Raw genomic sequence first — 22,048 nt, forward strand, 5'->3', positions numbered from 1 at the left:
ACAGACACGGCTGCTCCAGTATCAACTAGCGCAACGGTGGGGAAGCCGTCCACAGTAAGGTCGACTACGTTCGAAGGCGACAATGGAGGACTTGCACAGATCGATGGCGACGCAGTTCTTGCCTCCTGAACTGCGGCGCTTAGCTTTCCTCTTGCGTGGGTGAAGGGCACCGACGCATGGGGGATAACGAGCGGCGACGCGGGGAAAGCAAACGACGTGTAAGGACCGGGCGCTCGGCTGGTGGCCTGTTCGACTGCCGACTAAAATAAGTGTCTTGAAAAGGTTGCTCGTCGGCGTAGGGAGGCGACTGCACCAACCAATCAGAGTGCAGCATGCGGCGGCGGCAGAGTCGTGCAACATGGCCGGGAATACCGCAGGCATAACATATGGGCCTGTTGTCTTGTGTGCGCCAAGGATTAGCAAACGCAGGAGCAGGTCGATGAACGGGATGACGAACGGGTGGTAGCGGCCGTGGATGTAGCGCAACGAGTGGTTGACGAGGAGGCTGCGCGGCGACGGATGCGTAAGTAGGTGGCGCGGCGCCAGGGTACAGCTGATGCTGCATAGGTAGAGCCTCAGCAACTTGCTCTTCAATAACCCGCCGGAGCGTAGGGGCGAGCTGTGTAGGAGGCTGTGACGGCAGCGGCTGCTGTAGCTCTGCACGTCAGCTCTCTCTAATGCCCTTCGCTATTTCCTCCCGCATGAAAGCTTGGATTTGTGTGAGCAGGGGGCGAGCGATCAGGGAGGATGGTCATGGAAGAGAGGGCCTCATCAGCCACTGAGGGGCGCCTGGTCAAATCGCGCTGCCTTCTCAACTCGTCGTAGCTTTGGCACAAGTTTATGAGCTCTGCTACGGTGCGCGGACTCTTGGCGATCAACATTTGAAAAATGTCATCGGCGATGCCCTTCAAAATGAGCTTCAATTTCTCATTTTCGGTTATAGAAGCATCCACACGTTTGCACAGGTCGAGAACCACTTCGATGTAACAGGTGAATGTTTCGCCGGGTTGTTGCGCTCGCTCTCGTAACCGCTGCTCGGCGCGCAACTTGTGGACGGCGGGGCGACCGAAAACTTCAGGGAAACTGGCCTTGAACGCGGACCAGGACTGAAGGTCGGCTTCGTGATTTTTAAACCACAGGTGAGCCACTCCTGCAAGGTAGAATATGACGGCATTTAACTTGGCGGTATCATCCCATCGATTGTGCAAGCTCACCCGTTCGTACGTAGCCAACCAGTCATTGACGTCATGCTCATCCGTACCGCTGAAAACCGCTGGATGGCGTTGCGGGACAGCGCCAGAGCAGGCAACTGGAGGTGGCAGCGGCGTCGGCTGGGGAGAGTCAGGCATGACGGGAGGCAGAGTCCGAGACCGGAGTTCCAGGGTGTAGATGTTCTTGAGTACCCCGCACCTTCCACCAATTGTAATGGGTGCACTGAACAGTTCCGAGGGTAACGTCTCTTCGTAACCGAGGAGGCAGGTGACGCAGAGCAGGAACAGCTAGTTGCCCGAACGGCTCACACTCGTGCTAAGCACTGGCGATCCGGCTGACCCACTGGTTGCACAGCAGGCACGGCAGAGACGATCTGGCTGGCCTTGTTCTTGTGCTCTTCTTCTTCATTACAATTTATTTATTTATTTATTTATTTATTTATTTATTTATTTATTTATTTATTCGAAGAAACACCAAATGAATGTCGCGAACTGATTAGTGGCATGTGACGAAAAAAAGACGGAGCACCTCACTAACTACTCGAAACTCGACCATAGAAAAGCACTCGAGCTTGCTGGGATAGGCGGTGCAGTGTTGTGGCAGAACAATATCCCTGTACTTAAAAAGTTGCTCTGCCCATTACAGTAATTCTGCGCATTCCTTGCACTGCCCAGTTCACTTTTCTCAGTTCATATCTACTCAGTCCAGTCAGTATTGATTATGTGCTGAACGGGAAAAAGCGATGCAGTCGACGAAAATTTTTCTGAGACAGGTCAGTGACTCACGTAGTGCGCGTTAATGTCTACTTGTTTCTCTTTTTTTCATGTTACGTACTTTATTACTGCATACAACTTAGCCATCCGTTCATTAGGACGTGGTGGTTGCATTGCTATAGCATCGAAGTGATGGGCGTTTGCAGTTCGTGATTTTGCAATAAATGAATTGGCTGAGCAGGGAAAGCATACTAAGCCAAGAAGGATAGCTAGAGTGCACATGCAAAGAAAAGGAGCGTCAAAAACATTGTGCGAGAGGTTCATGCTGTAACATTCGTCTTTGTTGCTCTGGCTTTCAACCTGTTACAGACACGGTCACAAAAATTACGTGTGGCTCTACTATCGCAAACACCAGAAACCAGAGGAACTGGGGGAAGTTAAGGCTTCAGAAAAGGCCATGCCATCTTCCTCTGTGGGCGGTTTCGGTTGGGACGGCGCGACATTTGAGGCGCCCACCGTCATATTATTGTAGGAAACTCTAAGCCCGCCGCAACAGAAGCGATTTGTTGAGACGCCATATGCGTCGGTGTCGTGTGCCAGACGCTGCACCGACGCGACGCGGTGGCAATGCTGGCTCCGACACCGTTTACCTGGTAGCAGTGGCGTAGCAACAGGGGGGGCCGGGGGCCCCGGGTGCAAGGGGCCAGTGGGGGGGGGGGGGGTGTCATATACGTCTAAAGACACCCCTCTTTCCGCCGGCTACACCCGGGGAGGGGCGTGACAGAAGACCTATGGACCCCGAGTGCCAGACGACCTTGCTACGCCACTGCCTGGTAGCTTCGAGAAATCCGCCGAAGCGGGCGTGCGGGTTTTTATCGAACAGCAATGACGTGACACCGCCTGTGTTCCCGCCGCGCCGCTCCTTCTCCCCCTCTATGCTCCACTCACCCTGCTATTTTTATACTCCGCTTTCACTCTCTCTCGGCTCTCTCTCTCCCAGCTCGGCGAAGCTGTGGACGTCAAGAGAAACTCAGCGAGGTTCTAACAGCTCCACCTTAAACATACCAAGAAGTCCCTCACAGACGCGCAACACGTAAAAAAGCAGGTATTTTGCGAGTATTTCATTATCCTATTGAGCAGTCTGTTATTCGGTGGGCGACAACGCCCGGCGCTCTGCCTACGATGATACGAAATACTTTAATTCGAGCACGATGCCCCGTAAGGTACGCAAATTTATGACGCTGCAGCATGAGGTGACGCAGCACAGTACCCGACGACACGCCGCGCCTTTGGCTCTCAGCGCGCACCTGCAATAAGTTGGTCCAGAGGGCCGCGCGCTCCCGTGTTACCCCTATAGGAGTAGACGACTCTGCCCGTACATCTAATTAGGACCTGCGACATTCATTTGTTAGCTCGCCTACAAACTGAAACTCGTGTGGCAATCGGCTACGCCTTCGCAAGCGATGTCTGGCACGTCACCGTAAGATATTCCCACGATTCACCGAGGAGCGACATGCGTGACGCAAAGAAGAGTGATCTGGGGTGGTCTGGACCACAGTCGTACAGCGTCATACCTTCAAATCCTCTAATGGCGACATTCTGAGCCTATCACGAGAAGCCGCGGCAGCTCTCTGGGCCAATCACAGCAGACAAGATGGCGAATTGGCGGACAATACGGCCAAATTGCAGGACGTCTATAGAAGAGTTATAGTACACCCCAGTGGCGTAGCCAGAAATTTTGTTCGGGGGGGGGGGGGGGCTACGCCACTGGCCCCATGTGGTGTGTATATATATATATATATATATATATATACACACACACACATGGGGCCAGTAGCGTAGCCAGAAATTTTGTTGTTGCATTTAAAAGCAAAAGCTTAATTCTAGTGACTACTGGTTTCAAATTTTTTGTTTAGGTGGTCAATTATTTATTAAAAATTGGCCAAATCGAAAATTTTCTGAAAACGAAACTATCAAGTTTAAAACTCCGTGACTCAACAATGAAAAATGATATCACAGTTCTGTGAATTGCATCTAATAGTACATCTACAGCGGACAAAATGGATATGTTACACATGAATCTCAAAAAAAAATTAGTATTGTGGAAATACGGCTTGTGCAGAATCCTTGTACACAACGTAACCAATTCACGTAAGATAAAAATTGACATAGCAAACTTGTCCGCTTTGACTGTTATAATAGATGCCGTTTACAGAACCGCAATGTCTGTTATTCATGCATAGCTATTAGTTTGTAAACGTCGTGCTTCTATATTTTCAAGCTTTCGAATTTTTCAAAATATTTTAAACAACATTCAGGCCCTAAATCGAAGTTTTGTTTCCAACAGAACTAGGATTTAACTTTCTCTCTCGAATGCAACGAATTTCAATAAAAGCGATTAGCAGGATTATCTAAGAAAAGGGTTTCTGCGTTTTACAAGTATTCGAATAGGCCGCGTCGGATTGGGCCCGAGCTAAAGCTTCCTCTTAAACAATTTGTCAAGGGATCAAATCCATGAATAATAACTGCATTGTCATTGCCAAAGATGCTGCAAACGAATTCTTGAACGCTACACACAGTCAAAACAATATGTATTTTTTCATAAAAGAATATACTCGTATGTGCCAAAAATATTGCCCAAAATAACTTATATCAATGCTTCCATATTTTTGTCTATTTAAGTAAAGAAAATATCACACGAACTTTAGAAGTATATCAGTTCGAAACCAGGAAAGCAGTGCATGCCACTGATATGAAAAATTAAAAGGCAATGAACTGGACAAGTTGAGGACAAATATGTTGATGAAACTTTGTCATTCAAGAACCATGCTTACATTCTTGTATATATGCAATGGCCAGTGAGAAATCTCAATGACGCTGTAATTTGTTTTAATGTATTACGCAGAAGCAGCTGCCACCGGTCGTGTATCGTGAGTAATTGCACCGAAATCAGTCGCAACAGAGGGCACGTACAAAAAGCAGGAATTCTGCAAGATATACGAGGGCAAGTCAAATGAATGTGAGCCAACAACGGGGTACTTCTTTTAAAAGTAGTCTTCATGAGAATTTAGACATTTGTCCCATTGACTAACGAGTCGCGTGATTCCCGTCTTATAAAACTCCTTGGGTTGCTGCTTCAAAAAGTCTGTATCTGGTTCCCTTGATCTGTTTTTTCGGTTGCCCCAAAATGTAGAAGTCGCAAGGTGACAGGTCTGAGCTGTATGGCGGACGCTGCAGCGTTTCCCACTTGAAATTTGCCAGTTTTGTATTAACCACATAAGCGACGTGGGGACAGGCATTGTCGTGGAACAAGATGACCCCATTCGTCAATTTTCCACGTTGTTCGTTCTTGATTGCGACACACTGCCGTTCTGGCGTTTCACAATATCGGAAACAATTGATAGCCTCTCAAGATTTAGCAAATTCTATCAGTAATAGACCCTGACGACCGAAAGAAAAGTCAATAACACCTTTCCAGCGGAAATGATGGCCTTTGCGTTCTTTGGGCGCGGTAAATTCGAATGTTTCCACTGTAAGCTTTGCCGTCGTGTTTCAGGCTCGTAGTAGTGGCACCAAGGTTCGTCCCCGATCACAATTAAAACATGAAGTCGTCATCCTCATTGTGATATCGGATCAGATGAGTCAAGGCAGCGCGAAACTTCTCCGTCTTCTCGCTATGGATCAAAATCTTGGGGATCCATTGCGCACCAAAGAGCCGATAACCGAGTAGCTCATGAATTAAGGCGTGAACCGAACCGTGACTGATGTTCAGACGGTCTGCCAGTTCATCGATGCTTATCCTCCGTTCTTGTTTCATCGGCTCATGAACCTTTGAAATTGTGTGGGGGGTGATTGCACGATGGTTTTGGCCCGGTCTTGGAATGTCTTTACAACGTCGTTTCAACCGTTTGCTCCAACGCTTCACAGTGGTCAATGAAATGCCGTGTTCAACGTAAACGGCAGCCATACGGCGATTAATTTCTGTTTCGGAAACACCTTTAGCTGTCAAAAACTTCGCGACACCGAGCTGTTCAACTTTTGAAGTGTCCATTATGTGACGCAACCATATTCAACCCAGTGTATGAGAGCATTAAAGAACATTTATCTTCACACCTGCGTGTCACTTTTGTAAATGAGACATGCCGTTCTCCTACGCGCATGCCTCGCAGATAATGAACCGAACCATTATTGCGCGGTTAGGGTGGGCGCACTTTCATTTGACTCGCCCTCGTACATTAGAAATCCAAAGATACAATGGGATATACAAATGTGAAAATACGGCTTGATAAAGGACAAAAAAGTGTCACTGGAAACATAGTTCACTGCATGTACAGTAAAAGCTCGTTAATTCGAACCGCAAGGGGAAGCCGCTTCAGTTCGAATTAACGAAAGTTCGAACTAACGAAAGTGGAGAGCAACAGTACACTGCGATTTGGAAGCAATAGGGCATGTCAGAAATTTGGCGAGTCAGAAAGTGATGGCGTGTGCCGCGGGCACACGCCATCTTCAAGCCGAAGCTCTGGGTCCGACTGTGCCACACCACCGATGTCCACCGAAAGGAACGTTAGCCGAGGCTTAACATCATCACAATGAATCGCGACGGCCGATACCTCCTAAGCTGAAAACAGAGATGCACAACCAATGAAGACTGCCGAGACAAAGACGCTGAACATGTGAAGGTGGCGAAGGCCCTGATTCGTTGGTTCTCGATTGCAAGCGCAGCTGCGACGTACTTGATTCGCTGTGTTTTGGCGCTTGCCGTGCCATCTCCGCACAACATTAGCAGCTGTACAAGATTTGCAAAGCCTCCGAGATTCGCAATGGACAAGAAGTCTCGGAGGTTACGTAGAACGGAGAGGCGGCAGCCACCGCTGCCTTCTGGGTGACCCCGCGTCGGTTAGATTTTTTTTCCGATTTTGCCTTCTCTCGCCGTTCTCTCCGTTTCGGAGGCAATACAGCCTTGTGTGTAGGCAGTAGGCGCGTTTCTCTGGCCGTGTGCCAGGCGAGCGTAGTTCGAATTATCCGTGAGGGAACCTTCTCGCGTTCGAATTAACGGACTTTTTTATACATAGACTTCTGTGGAGCTTGGCCGGACCAAATCGTACAGTTCGAATTATCCATAAATTCGGATTATTGAAGTTCGAATTAACGAGCTTTCACTGTATACACAAAACATCGCAACAAGATATTTAAGTATACGTATAAGTCTCCAATGAGTCTATTTATGTAAGAAAAAGTAACTGTATGTAATGCGTCAAACAAGGCAAATAAACATGTTGCACATTCATAGATTCACAGAATCCTAGATTCCGCCCCCATTCCATCCACTCCCCCCGATGTATTGCGCGCGATGGAAGGCGGCGCGCTTGCTCCCCGCTTTTCTCCTTTGCGCACACAAGACTGAGCCACCATCGTCGGCTCAGCCATTCCACCTCCCCCCCTACGCTTTCACTCACACATACAGCATGCAGCGCGTGGTCACGATTTTATCACCCTTGGACTTTATACGAAACATGAGGGCGATGGCAGGAATGCGCCTGGAGGGTCCATATAATTGCTATCGCAAAAATATAATAAACGTATCCGGCAACTGAAGCGTCCCGTCACCCATTACTTTCCGCAAAAGAAATATCAAAATCGAACTTTCACCATGCGACAATTCGCTGCGCCACAACAATGTATTTTTTTTCTGTGGGGCGGAGGCACCGAAATGAAAAAAAAAAACGCATAGGAAAGTATGTTGGCCAGAATCGAATGCCTACATCGGGCACCTAATGGGGCTACAGAATTATTACCGAAGAAAACATGAGACGATTGGCCCACTGAGAACCATACGCATATTGCTTAGTATCCTACACCGGCGAAACAAGACTTTCCGGAAAGGTTGCGCTCAAGGAACGCGGTGCAATCCTTCGAGTCCCCACAGTGATGGCGGCGAGCGACCATTGTTTTTTTTTTCTCTCGTCTGCTAGCCAGAAAGCTTCCAAAACGCTGTCAGGTGAAAATCCACTCGGCCACAGCAAACCGAACGCCCACCGATGTGCACCGCGCGGTGGTCGGGGCCATACGAGAAAAACATATGCGCTCTGGCTCGCTCTGGCAGCCCGCGGGTAGGGTAGCGAGAACAAAAAAAATTGAAGAGGCTCAATGTGTTCTCGGCGAATAAAAGTCAAAGTAGAAAAAAAATAAATAAGAGCGTAGTTACTTTGGCTTTAGTGTCTTGACATGGTTGTTCTGGCGTAGGTTAAAAAAGTGTTAATATTTTTTTATGTGACATGACGGCACAAATGAACCACCCCAACACATCGTCTCATTGGACCTCGCTGCGTGCTTTGTCAACTCGTCTGCTAGTGTGTTGATTTGGCTTGTCTCGTTGTATGTTCCGATGTAAGACTTTAGAAAAGTCAATGGACCTTTGGCGTCCAATGTTTATAACAACATTAAACCCACAAAGTTCCGCAATTGAAAATTTAAAGCACAACTTTGGAAATGTCAATGCACGTTTCACATCAAGAGCTTGTGAGATTTATACCCATAAAGTTTCGCAATTGATATCCATGCGCTCCATCGATTCCGTGGCCTCAGTGAGATGCCGCGGCGCACCCGCTCACCATCAAAGCGCCCTTGAAACATTGTGCTCTGATGGGACTGCTTGGCGTTATGTGACTGCCAGTGTATGGGCGTTGCCACGAAATCCAGCCCGAGTTCGCAATCTTCGCGGTTAAATTTCTTTTCGAGCGTCAAAAAGACATTCTAGACAAAATCCAGAGTGATTTCCGGCGCCGGGGGTCGCTTTGGTCGGCGGTGCATGGACAGCACGAAAAAATTTCGGGGGGGGCTGAAGCCCCATAAGCCCCCCCCCCCCCCCCCCTGGCTACGCCCCTGGTACACCCGACTTGGCGTTTGCATGTTTGCGAAACAGTGTTCGTGTCGTTGTTCCGGCGTACCGTGCGTGATATCTCACCGCCTGTCCGCCGGCGGCGGCCGCAGTTGGCGATGGGCATGACGTGGATGTCGTTCGCCCTGCTGTTCACCCTGTTCCTGTCGAGCGTGGTGCAGTGCGGCTCCATGCGAGGAATGGGCGCCTACTTGCACCCGGACTGGCCCAAGCTCGTAGACATCGTGGTACGTGTGCACAGCCGTCGCGAAATATGCCGTGGTGCTTCGGTGTGCGCTTTAACTATGTGGTGGTGATCGCTATTTTTTTCTTTAATTTTACAGCATTTTCGAAAAATTTTTCGAATTTTCGAATTTTCCAAAATTTTCGATTCGAATTTTCGAATCAGCTCTATAGCGTAATTCCAGTCCTTCAGTTTCAGTTTATTATTCTTTAAATACAATGAATGGGTAAAAGACAATATGCAGACGAGGGTCCCAAAGTCACAGACTTCAACGGGACCCTAGAGCTGGATTATTCAAATAGGCGGACATTGCTTGTATATACAGGGGGATCATATATAGGGGGATCATCTTTAAGTTCTACATCATTTTTAGCGATCGACCTGTATATGGCTCAGTCAGAGGGCAAGATTGTTTCCCTTCTGAATTCCACAATGAATCTAAACCTAAATTGCAGTGACGACCGCCTATCTTGTGCGCACCGACTCGGAAAATACGTCCCTGGGAAATGCCGTCCTATGATTGTTAAATTTGTTTCACTGAAACTTCGGGACAGTATCCTGGCGGCAAAGCGTAATCTGAAGAAATCTGGAGTGGATGTGACCGAAGACTTTTGCAGAGCGACTAGAGCTATGAGGAAAAAATTATTCGACTATGGCAAATCTTCTGGAAAGCAATTTTCAATTCGGCATAATAAGCTCTATATCGGCAAAAAGTGCTACGTTTACTGTTCAGCTACCGACCGTGTTTGCGTCCTTGAATCTAGTAATGGTGCTTCCGTTTCGGCAGATGCATCACCTGCATCGACGTCCGCTTCTGACAATCAGTTGTTATCCTAACTAAAAGCCCCGCTACTCACCGTGATGTATCTTTTTTATTCACGAATATTAGAAGCATTGTTAATAAACGTGAGGCACTGTCATCAGTTTTGGACGCATGCTCCGCCGATGTGGTCCTACTTACTGAAACCTGGTTATCGTCAAGAATTGACAGCTCTGAGCTATTTGAGTGTGAAAAAAAGTACACGATTTATCGCTGTGATCGCTCCGACAAACACGGTGGTGGCGTGCTCATTGCTGTGGCCGATAATCTTGTATCGCATATGATTGTAACTAACTCAGACTTGGAGTTCATTTGTGTTAGCATTTCCTTAAACCACAAAAATTTTCTTTTTTGCGCATGCTACCGCCCGCCAAATGCTGCTTCAGATTTCTGTGAAAAATTACATGATGTGCTTAATTACCTGGTTCTACAATTTCCACGCTCTCCATTATTTCTCTTGGGTGACTTCAATATGCCTAAAATTAAGTGGTCTGGACCTGTCCCGGTTGTATCTGAAACATTACCTGGTGTATCATCTTTTGCTACCTTGTGCTTAGACTTCAACTTCACTCAGATCGTTTCCCAGCCTACTAGAATTGGTCCTACATCGGCTAACATTCTTGATCTCATCTTAACAACAGCACCTGGACTTGTACACTCGATTTCATACATGCCTGGTATAAGTGACCACAGCCTTATTCATTTCGTTATAACAACTTGCAACAGGCGCCAGACTTCGACAACAAAAACGTTCAGAAATTACAAAAAGGGAGATTATGTCTCAATTAATAAGGAGCTTGAACTATTCTTGGATGGCTGCATTCCAACATTTTTCGATCGTACAGTGGAAGAAAACTGGATTTCCTTTAAAAATACAGTTACAAGTCTCATTAACAAACACATACCGTTACAAAAAATTTCAGGTAAACAACGGGCACCTTGGTTTAACACTACCTTAAAGAGGCTACTGTACAAGAAAAAGCGTCTTTTTCGTTTAGCGAAGTCTACAAACAATCTTGCTCGCTGGCGTGTATATCGTGATAGCCTGTGCTCCTATCGCATTGCTATCAAACAGGCAAAAGATTTTTTTCTGCAGAGCACACTCCCTTCTCTTCTTTCTACCAACCCTTCCAAGTTCTGGAACTTTGTTAAACCTGCACAAAGCCGTGTGATTTCTCTTGTTGACTCTGCTGGGCACGTGCTGCGCAATGAGGAGTGTTGTACGGTCTTGAATGACGTCTTCGCGGGCGTGTTTACAAAGTCACCTGCCGTTGTCACGCCGCAGCTGCCTAATCGCGATTTCTTTCCCATGGATGCAATTGTAGTGAACTTTGAGGGAATAGCTAAATTAATTGAGAAAGTAAAGCTTTCGTCTTCATGTGGTGACGATGAAATTAATGCAAAGTTTCTGAAGAACACGAAAGTTTACTCTTCAGTTTTCCTGTCATACCTCTTCACACAGTCCATTGAATCAGGTATGCTGCCATCAGATTGGAAGGTCGGGAAAGTAGTGCCACTTTTTAAATCCGGGAACACGCATTCTCCTCTTAATTATCGACCAATTTCATTAACTAGTATCCCGTGCAAACTTTTAGAACATGTAATTTACTCTAATTTAGTCTCATATCTTGAATCTAATGACTTTTTTAGCTCCTGCCAACATGGATTCCGGAAAAACTATTCCTGTGAAACACAGCTTCTGTTATTTACTAATCACATCGCCGCAGCTCTAGACCGAGGCTCGTTTCTTCATAGTGTTTTTCTTGACTTTTCTAAGGCTTTCGACAAAGTACCTCATCAACTACTTCTACTAAAAATCAGCACTTTGAAAATTGACCCAAACATTCTCAAATGGATCGAATGCTTTTTATCTAACCGAACCCAGTATGTTATCGCTAATAATCACGCTTCCTCTCCTTGTCCTGTTGAATCTGGCGTCCCTCAAGGTTCCGTTTTAGGTCCACTACTATTCCTGATCTACATAAATGATCTTCCAGATAACATTAACTCTAGTATAGGGCTATTTGCTGACGACTGCGTTATCTATCGCGAAATAAATAACCCTAATGATACACTTGTCCTTCAATCTGACCTAAATAAAGTATCTGAATGGTGCAGTAAATGGTTAATGACCCTTAACATCAGTAAATGCAAGCATATGACATTTTCGCGAAGCACTAACGCCTCAATGTCTTCAGAATACAGAATTAATGACATCGGACTGGAGCGCGTGTCTGCCTACAAGTATCTCGGTGTCTACATATCTGATGACTTGTCATGGCATACTCACATTGACTACATCATAGGTAATGCAAATCGCACTCTCGGTTATTTCCGACGAAATTTTTTCCAAGCTCCACAGCGCCTAAAATTAATGCTTTATCAAACTTTCGTTCGTCCGAAACTCGAATACGCGTGTGCAGTTTGGGATCCGGCACACCGCACTCTCATTCACTCCATAGAATCCCTTCAAAATCGATCAGCTCGTTTTATTATGTCTAACTATTCACGTACCGCTAGTGTCTCGCAGATGAAATCGTCACTTACCCTTCCTGACCTTCAAACTCGGCGCAACATCTCGCGCCTTTGTTTATTCCACAAAGTGTTCCATCACCATTCATTGAATCAGCAACTCATTTCGCAGCCAGTGTACTTATCCTCCCGTATCGATCATAGCAATAAGGTAGCTGTTCCTCTTTGTCGCACTGACATGTTCCTGCATTCTTTTATGCCGAAAACCTGTTCTGAGTGGAACCGCCTTCCCTCTTCTATCGCCACCTTAGCCGATGCGTCATCATTCAAGACCGCTGTGACAGATCATCTTTTAAAATGACTGGAATTTTGCTGTTTTTTTTTCATTTTTCTGCTCTTACTGTCTATTTATCTTGTCCTTGTGTTATACGCTTGAATGCTTTTTGTTTGTAAGCCATGTACCCACCCCCTCTGTAATGCCCATTGGGCCCTGAGGGTATGATAATAAATAAATAAAAATATACTGCTAGGTGCAAAGAATTACTTGGGCACTATTAGGGATCAAACGTTACACGACGAGCCAAGGAGAGCGCACCATGCCTGCGGGCACTTATGGATCAGATATACGAAGTGTAGGTGCGCATGCGCGAGAAAACCTATGCGCGCCGCTGGGAGGCCCGTGTTCGCAAAACTTGTCTTGTAGGTAAGTGCCGTGCGCGACTCGCACTCACCACGACCATTGCGTCGTTATCAAACCAATAGTTATCGCGAGCGGCGGGTGTCTGAACGACAACCAATCACCAATTTCCGTTACAATCAGAAGATTTGCGAACACAGGCCAAGCAAATCAGTGATAATGTACAAAGCGCTAATACGAGCCCAAAGTTCACGTGGTAAGCAACTCTGTCCATGTATAGTATAGCCTCTCTGTCGCGATTAAATTGTGCGCTAGCGCTTCCATCTGTAGTAAACTCGCAAGCTCGGTTTTCCACCCTATACTGAGCCTGTCTGTACACTGCAGAAGCTCATGCCGAAGAACACAAGCGTTGTTGTTGCCACCACCTACAAGCGTCACTTAATTGGCAGTGAAGTTGGGCAGTACGGACGCATGCAGGCCTCAGGTGGTGTAACGGTGACGCTGTGCTAAGACATCTATCGTCCTTCCAAGTGGCAAAGTGACCCTGACATTGCTGGAAAGGCCAGATGAATGCCCGCATAAAGTGGTAGCGCTGATCGCAATAGAGAGTTTTAGAATAGGGGCCCCAATAGTTTGGGGCCCCAAAGAGCTTTGCGGGTGTTAGCGTTGGGGCACGCAGGAGTGAAGAGGTTTAGAATGGGGCTTTGCATTTGCGGATAGCGTCTTGCGCTGTCAGCGCCACTACGGCGTCAAAGAAAAGCTATTAGAAATAATTAAATAAGATATACCATATTATGATAGGAATAGAAATTTTGACTTGCGTGTATTCGCGTTTAATTACGATTTAGAGGTTATTCTGTAGCAGCAAACAATTAGTTGCGCTTAGTTCTGAGCAAACCAACTTTACGTGCCTTCACGAGCCAAGCTTAGCCGTGTTAGCCCTACGAGGCATAAATCCACAATCGAATTCGGAACCAGCGGCGTCTAACGAATCAATCTTCATAACACACGCAAGTTGAGAGAAAGCGATAACCGCAGCTCCTAGCTCGCTAACTTCACGCGTTACCACGAATCGAACCCAGTTTGGTGTAAGGCTAGAGCCGTCGCTTCGATGGGTGCCGCCATGTTTGCTGACGCAAAGCTTTTGGGGCCGCTATTTGGGCTCCCGCTAAATCGGTGAAATAGCGTCACGAACGCAAAATCCAAACGCAGTTTGCGTCTCGCGCATGCGCAGTGGCTTCGACGCTATTTCTTTGGGGCCCCAAAACCTTTGGGGCCGCTATTCTAAAACTCTCTAATAACTCTTGCAGATGGTGTTCTCCGTGTGTGATGTTGCTATTCTTTTTTCATACACATACATACATACATACATACATACATACATACATACATACATACATACATACATACATACATACATACATACATACATACATACATACATACATACATACATACATACATACATACATACATACATACATACATACATACATACATACATACATACATACATACATACATACATACATACGAGCTGATCATGTACGCGTTGGAGCCCCTTCTTCGCGCGAAGGGAGATTAAGCCCCGGTCTTACCTCGCTTAATGAATTTCTGATGACGTGTGAGGACTTTTGCTGCCGACTTGTTTTCCCTAAAACTGTATTTTACGCTTTCCCTCCGACAGAAATCGTGTCGACGTAGGAGACTTTCTAACAAACTCTGACTGAACAGGTCACAAGGCCATTCGCCACTGTTAGGGCGCATTACCGAGAGAACTAGCCTCTCGGTATTGCGGTAATGATGTTATGAGTGGCACCAGGGAAAACCAGCTGTTGTGTTGCCAGAAAAAAAGGAACAAAAATATACGCGCATAAAAAACCGTATTTATTAGAATATATTCCGATCTTTCTTTTTCGCGAAAGTCTTACCCTAAGTGAGCTATCGACCTATATTCGTGACCAGACTCTCGGCCTACGTATGTTCGTCAACAAAGCTGGCATAAATACCGTGCTAGCGGAGTTCCTCCATCGTCATAATAATAATAATAATAATAATAATAATAATAATAATAATAATAATAATAATAATAATAATAATCCTGGTTGCGCCCACTTTGGGCAAAGGCCTCTCCCATACTTCTCCAACTACCCCGGTCATGTACTAATTGAGGCCATGTTGTCCCTGCAAACTTCTTAATGTCATCGGCCCACCTAACTTTCTGCCGCCGCCTGCTACGCTTCCCTTCCCTTGGAATCCAGTTCGTAACCCTTAATGACCATCGGTTATCTTCCCTCCTCATTACATGTCCGGCCCATGCCCATTTCTTTTTCTTGATTTCAACTAAGATGTCATTAACCCGCGATTGTTCCCTCACCCAATCTGCTTTTTTCTTATCCCTTAGCGTTACACCCATCATTCTTCTTTCCATAGCTCGTTGCGTCGTCCTCAATTTAAGCAGAAACCTTTTCGTCAGCCTCCAGGTTTCTGCCCCATACGTGAGTACTGGTAAGACACAGCTGTTATACACTGTTCTCTTGAGGGATAGTGGCAACCTGCTGTTCCTGATTTCAGAATGCCTGCCAAACGCACCCCAGCCCATTCTTATTCTTCTTGTTATTTCAGACTCATGATCCGGATCCGTGGTCACTACCTGCCCTAATAGATGTATTCCCTTACCACTTCCAGTGCCTTGCTACCTATCGTAAACTGCTGTTCTCTCCCGAGACTGTTAAACATTACTTTAGTTTTCTGCAGATTAATTTTCAGACCCACCCTTCTGCTGTGCCTCTCCAGGTCAGTGAGCATGCATTGCAATTGGTCTACTGAGTTACTAAGCAAGGCAATATCATCAGCGAATCGAAAGTTGCTAAAGTATTCCCCATCAACTTTGATCCCCAATTCTTCCCACTTCAAGTCTCTGAATACCTCCTGTAAACACGCTGTGAATAGCATTGGAGAGATCGTATCTCGCTGTCTGACGCCTTTCTTTATTAGGATTTTGGTGCTTTCTTTATGGAGGACTACGTTGGCTGTGGAGCCGCTATAGATATCTTTCAGTATTTTTACATGTGGCTCACCTACACCCTGATACCGTAATGCATCCATGACTGCTGAGGTTTCGACTGAGTCAAACGCTTTTTCATAATCAATGAAAGCTATATATAGGGGTCGGTTATATTCCGCACGTTTCTCTACCACCTGTTTGATAGTGCGGATATGGTCTATTGTTGAGTAGCCTTTACGGAATCCTGCCTGGTCCTTTGGTTCACAGAAGTCTAGGGTGTTCCTGATTCTATTTGCGATTACCTTAGTAAATACTTTGTAGACAACGGACAGTAAGCTGATCGGTCTATAATTTCTTATGAATTAGGATTATGCTAGCGTTCTTCCAAGATTCCGGTACGCTCGAGGTTATGAGGCATTGCGTATATAGGGTGACCAGTTTTTATAGAACAATCTGCCCACCATCCTTCAACAAATCTGCTGTTACCTGATCCTCCCCAGCTGCCTTCCCCCTTTTCATAGCTCCCAAGGCGTTCTTTACTTCTTTCGGCGTTACTTGTGCGAATTCAAATTCCTCTAGACTATTCTCTCACATTATCGTCGTGGGTGCCACTGGTACTGTATAAATCTCTGTCGAACTCCTCAGCCACTTGAACGATCTCATCCATATTAGTAATGATATTGCCGGCTTTGTCTCTTAAGGCATACATCTGATGCTTGCCTATTCCTAGTTTCTTCTTTAGCTTTTAAGCTTCCTGCGTTCCTGAGAGCATATTCAATTCTATCCATATTATACTTCCTTATGTCAGCTGTCTTACGCTGGTTAATTAACTTAGAAAGTTCTGCCAGTTCTATTCTAACTGTAGGATTAGAGGCTTTCATACATTGGCGTTTCTTGATCAGATCTTTCGTCTCCTGCGATAGCTTACTGGTACCGTGTCTAACAGAGTTACCACCGACTTCTATTGCACACTCCTTAATTACCCCCAGAAGATTGTCGTTCATTGCTTCAACACTAAGGTCATCTTCCTGGGTTAAAGCCGAATACCTGTTCTGTAGCTTGGCCCGGAATTCCTCTAGTTTCCCTCTTACCGCTAACTCATTGATTAGCTTCTGATGTACCAGTTTCTTCCGTTCCCTCCTCAAGTCTAGGCTAATTCGAGTTCTTACCATCCTATGGTCACTGCAGCGCACCTTGCCGAGCACGTCCACATCTTGTATGATGCCAGGGTTAGCGCAGAGTATAAGATCTATTTCATTTCTAGTCTCGCCATTTGGGCTCCTCCACGCCCACTTTCGGCTAATCCGCTTGCGGAAGAAGGTATTCATTATCCGCATATTATTCTGTTCTGCAAATTCTACTAATAACTCTCCCCTGCTATTCCTAGAGCCTATGCCATATTCCTCCACTTACTTGTCTCCAGCCTGCTTCTTGCCTACCTTGGCATTGGAGCCGCCCATCAGTATAGTGTATTTTGTTTTGACTTTACCCATCGCCGATTCCACGTCTTCATAAAAGCTTTCGACTTCCTGGTCATCATGACTGGATGTAGGGGCGTAGACCTGTACAACCTTCAATCTGTACCTCTTTTTAAGTTTCACAACAAAATCTGCCACCCTCTCGATAATGCTAGAGAATTCCTATATGTTACCAGCTATATCCTTATTAATCAGGAATCCTACTCCTAATTCTCGTCTCTCCGCTAAGCCCCGGTAGCACAGTACGTGGCCGCTTTTTAGCACTGTATATGCTTCTTTGGTCCTCCTAACCTCACTGAACCTCATTGTATCCCATTTACTACCCTCTAATTCCTCTAATAACACTGCTAGACTCGCCTCACTAGATAACGTTCTAACGTTAAACATTGCCAGGCTCAAATTCCAATGGCGGCCTGTGCCAGACATCGGATTATCCAGACTGGCTTCTAGAAACGCCGCATATCCAACGCACTTGATGGCACCGGCGGACGGCGTCGTTTGGAGTGCAGGGGACGCCTGCGAAGCAGCCGATGAGGACAACTTCCCTGATATTTTCGACGTGGATTCAGCTTGTAGCATCGACAACCGAGATTTAGTAGCCGTGATTACGGTAAATGAGGGCATGTCATGTTCAGAATTTATTTTCGTTTTTTTCTCACGAACTATGGGTCGACCTATATTTGAATTATATTTCATTTCTCAGCGAGTTCAGTATATAGGGAGTTGAGTTATCTTCGAGTGAATACGGTAGTTAACAATCGCATTTCGTGCACTCCCGTCCCACAAGGTGGCGAACGTAGGGGGCGCGGTGGCAATGGCGGAGGCTGCGTCATTCGCGGCAGTGAAAACGCTCTGTCGTGCTTTCCCTCGCAGACGTGGCGGGCGGCTTCGCAGCAGCTTCTCTTCAGCTTGAGTCTGTCTCTGGGCGTGCTCACCGGCCACGGCAGCTACAAGCCCTTCGAGTGGCCGCTCTCGTTGTGAGTATACAGCAGACGGCGCCCGGTTGGACGGGGAATGGCGCGTGACTTTTGCTGCCTCGCTCTGCTGGTCACGTGCGCAGGAACATCGCGCAGCTGATCGGGGCCGACTTCTGCTTCAGCTTCTTCGCCGGCTGCATGGTGTTCGCGCTGCACGGACACGCCACCGAGCTGTACGGCCTGGAGATCGACGACCTGGTCACTTCGGGTGCGTTGTTCTGCGGAGTAAAAGCGATCCTCACGGTATATACGTGCCACGTATGGGAGCGCTCCGCGCATGCTCCGCCCACCCAGCTGTGTAGGTGTCGCCTAACTATGGAGACGCGCCCCTTCTGTGTAAACCTGTATATAATTTTTCACCCTTTGACTTCTGCAGTACATGTGCTTTTTGATGCGTTCGCATTGAGAGCGCTGATATAATCTCGACCTGGTGAGGTGTGTCTTCACCGCAAGAATCGGGAAACGAGGACCAATCCAGGCTGAGTGAGGATGAAAAAAAGTAGAAAAGATTGTATTCACTTCATTGGTACATGGATGTGATTCTCATCCGTCTCTCGAGCGGTACTTAACACGGGACCAGCACGGCCTTAAATAAAATAACCCCTCGCTGTCCTGTGGTCGTCGCCGTCTTCCGGAGCCTGTGGAAGTAGTAGTGCTTTCGCCGTCCATCCTTTCTGTCAGCTTGTGGAGAGAGGGAGGGGCGCCTTCTTGCCCTTTGATCTGTCTTGCTTCGTCTCCCTTTTTTGTGTCAGCTTGTGGAGAAAGGGGGGGAATATAGGGGAAGCGCCTTCTTGCCCTTTGGTTTGTTTTGCTTGTCTACCCTTTCGTGTCAGCTCGTGTGAAAAAGAGTGACACCGTTTCGGAGAAGAGGGCAATGACATGGGGGAAGCCCGTTTGAATGCTTCTCACACCTGACAGATCGATCATAACAGTATCAAAGTGGGGAAAAACGTACATGTGTTTGAAGTGTGACAAGCCGGTCACGTGGTATACAGGTAGATAGAGAGGGGATAGGAGAGCTTATAAGAATGTATGTATGTATGTATGTATGTATGTATGTATGTATGTATGTATGTATGTATGTATGTATGTATGTATGTATGTATGTATGTATGTATGTATGTATGTATGTATGTATGTATGTATGTATGTATGTATGTATGTATGTATGTATGTATGTATGTATGTATGTATGTATGTATGTATGTATGTAAAGCGTTGTTCACGAGCTCACTCGACATACCTACTGCCTCTTCGAAGAGCGAAGTGCCACGGACAGTGGTCCGGAGCATGTTTAGAGGCTTGATATATCTATCGCATATTCCATCGCGCAGCCTTCTGTTGACCTTGCTGTCAGCGGTACCCTGGTATACTATTGCTCCTGCCGTAAATCTCTGTTAAGTAAACGTCTTGTTTAATTTTAATAGCTGAATTTTATTTAGAGATGGAAGAAAAGTTACCTAGAATACTATAGTCATTGTTGGGAAAACATGGGGAAGTCGGGAGATGGAAATTCAAGACTATGAGCAAAACGAGAACAAGGTAAAAGCAGGAGCCAACGTTTCGACAATTGGACTTGAAGAAGACAAGTCCACATGTCGAAACGTAGGCCCCTGCTTTCAGCTTGTTCTCGTTTTGCTCATAGTCGTTGTTGTATAGGAGCTTATTTCAGTGCATAAGGTTCCGAAATTCTTTGGTTGTAATCGGAATTGAGCAATGCTTCAAGAAAAAGAAAATTGAGGAACAGCAGCATTGTACTGAAAGAAGTTGTCTTAATATTCGAAAATTATTCGGATAATATTCTATTCGTATTCGATTCGCTATCATAACTATTGGATTCGTATTCTATTACGTTTCAAGATTACTATTTGCACACCACTAAAGAGTAGCCTACCTGTCTTAGCATCTCACAGAACCCACAAAATGAACATGTCGTAGATTCTTTATTTCGAGGGGATGAGTCGCCATATATCTATGCATAGCGTTATTTTCAGAGTAGTCCAGCAGGGGATCTGTGATGTGAACCATACCTTCACAGATAGTAATCAAGTGGACGGCTTCACCAGTGACAACACCGCACTTAATTGTCTTTTGGTGGCGTGCCGGGCCGGTTCTCCGCCAGGTGGCTTTCGTGGAGATGAGAACCTTCGTAAATCTTCGTACATACCGTGGCAAATATTCGCAGCAGGATGGGACATGTGTCCGCTGCAGCAAAAATACGTAGAAAAACTCGACACAACCTAATGTAATGCGAAGGTATCCATCATGCGAGACCCGTGGGTAACGTAACGTCCAACTGCCACAAGCGCTGGGATTCAAGCAGATGGAAAAATTTACCGGTCAGCAGTCGAGATAAGCTAGAGAGGTTTAGTATTGGTGAACAAAAAAGAACAATCAGGGAAGAGATTGCTAGGACCGAATCAGTTAAAGGCATAAGTAACTATACAAGGTAGATATATAAGGTTTTAAGGAGTAGAGAGATGATGAATCAAACAAATTTGGTTTCCTTTGAAAAGGAAGAGTACGAGACTAAAAGCTCGAACAGCTTGACGAGGTCCCGACCCCTTACAAGTTGCAGACCAGCAAGATGACGGCCAGTCATACGTAAGAATTGCAGAGTGGACAATCGTTATAGTGTGACAATACAGAATGAAAGCAACAAAAACGCCAAACGTTCACACAAGCAAGAATTGCAGCACAATTAATCAACAACATGAACAGCAGCGGTCAACAGGAACAGGGGGAAAAAATGGAACTGAAAGATATAGGCAAGATGCTGGATTGATAAGCATGTATAGCATACCTGGTTATCTCAAGCAGGCTAGGTGACTATTTCTTACCGCCCCGTTTCAAAGCGGATGCCAATAAATCGGCGTCACCGTCATCTCGACGTTCATGCTAGGCGCGTACCATCTCTACGTGGCTCAAACCGCACCGCCTGCTGTACACCAAGACCTTAGTTAAAGGGACACTAAAGCGAAACAATAAATCAGTTTAGACTAATGAAGCACTGTTTGAGAACCCTGCAGGCAGTCATTTCAAGAAAATAGTTCGATTATTAGATGAGAAAATGAAGGTCCAAGTGTCAGTATTTGAATTTCGCGCCGCAACCCCAGCGCCGGTACGTCAGCGTGACGTCAGGGATTCCAAAGTATGTTTTCGCGTTTGGGCCGCGTTGGCTGAATAAAGGTTCCCGAAACTTGCCATGTTTAATATTTGGTTCCTGTAGAACACAATGTAGTCAATCTGTACCGCTATATGTAATTAGTGGGCCCTCGAAGATGCCATCAAAATACAAGACGTCACAGTCCCTAGGTGCAGGAACTTAAGTAGGCGTCGCCACCCGTATTTCGTTCTTGCGCTTTTTCTGGCTTACCAAACGTCTTATCGTTGTAAGAGTGGTGTTATTGGTGTCGTAGAACGGTAATTTACAGATACAGAAGAAATCATTTTTCACTTTCGTGTCCCTTTAAATACGGAAGGCGTACAAGCCGCCCAGTCTGGATGGATGGATGGATGGATGTTATGAGTGTCCCCTTTGGAACGGGGCGGTGGGTTGCGCCACCAAGCTCTTGCTACTATACTGCCTAATATTCTACCTAGGTTGAACA

General features: G+C 46.1%; 1 protein-coding gene across 1 annotated transcript in view; it reads left to right on the top strand.

Annotated features, from left to right (window-relative positions):
* The window catches only part of LOC139057905 (sodium-dependent noradrenaline transporter-like), a 65,400-nt gene that overhangs the window by 21,884 nt on the left and 21,468 nt on the right, over positions 1-22,048 (top strand). The window contains exons 6-8 of the mRNA XM_070536689.1: positions 8,916-9,050; positions 18,334-18,437; positions 18,521-18,645. Of these exons, the coding sequence (XP_070392790.1) occupies positions 8,916-9,050; positions 18,334-18,437; positions 18,521-18,645 (364 nt within the window). The remainder of the gene's footprint in view (positions 1-8,915; positions 9,051-18,333; positions 18,438-18,520; positions 18,646-22,048) is intronic.

This window comes from Dermacentor albipictus, chromosome 3 (assembly GCF_038994185.2).
Source record: "Dermacentor albipictus isolate Rhodes 1998 colony chromosome 3, USDA_Dalb.pri_finalv2, whole genome shotgun sequence".
Classification (NCBI taxonomy): Eukaryota; Metazoa; Arthropoda; class Arachnida; order Ixodida; family Ixodidae; genus Dermacentor; species Dermacentor albipictus.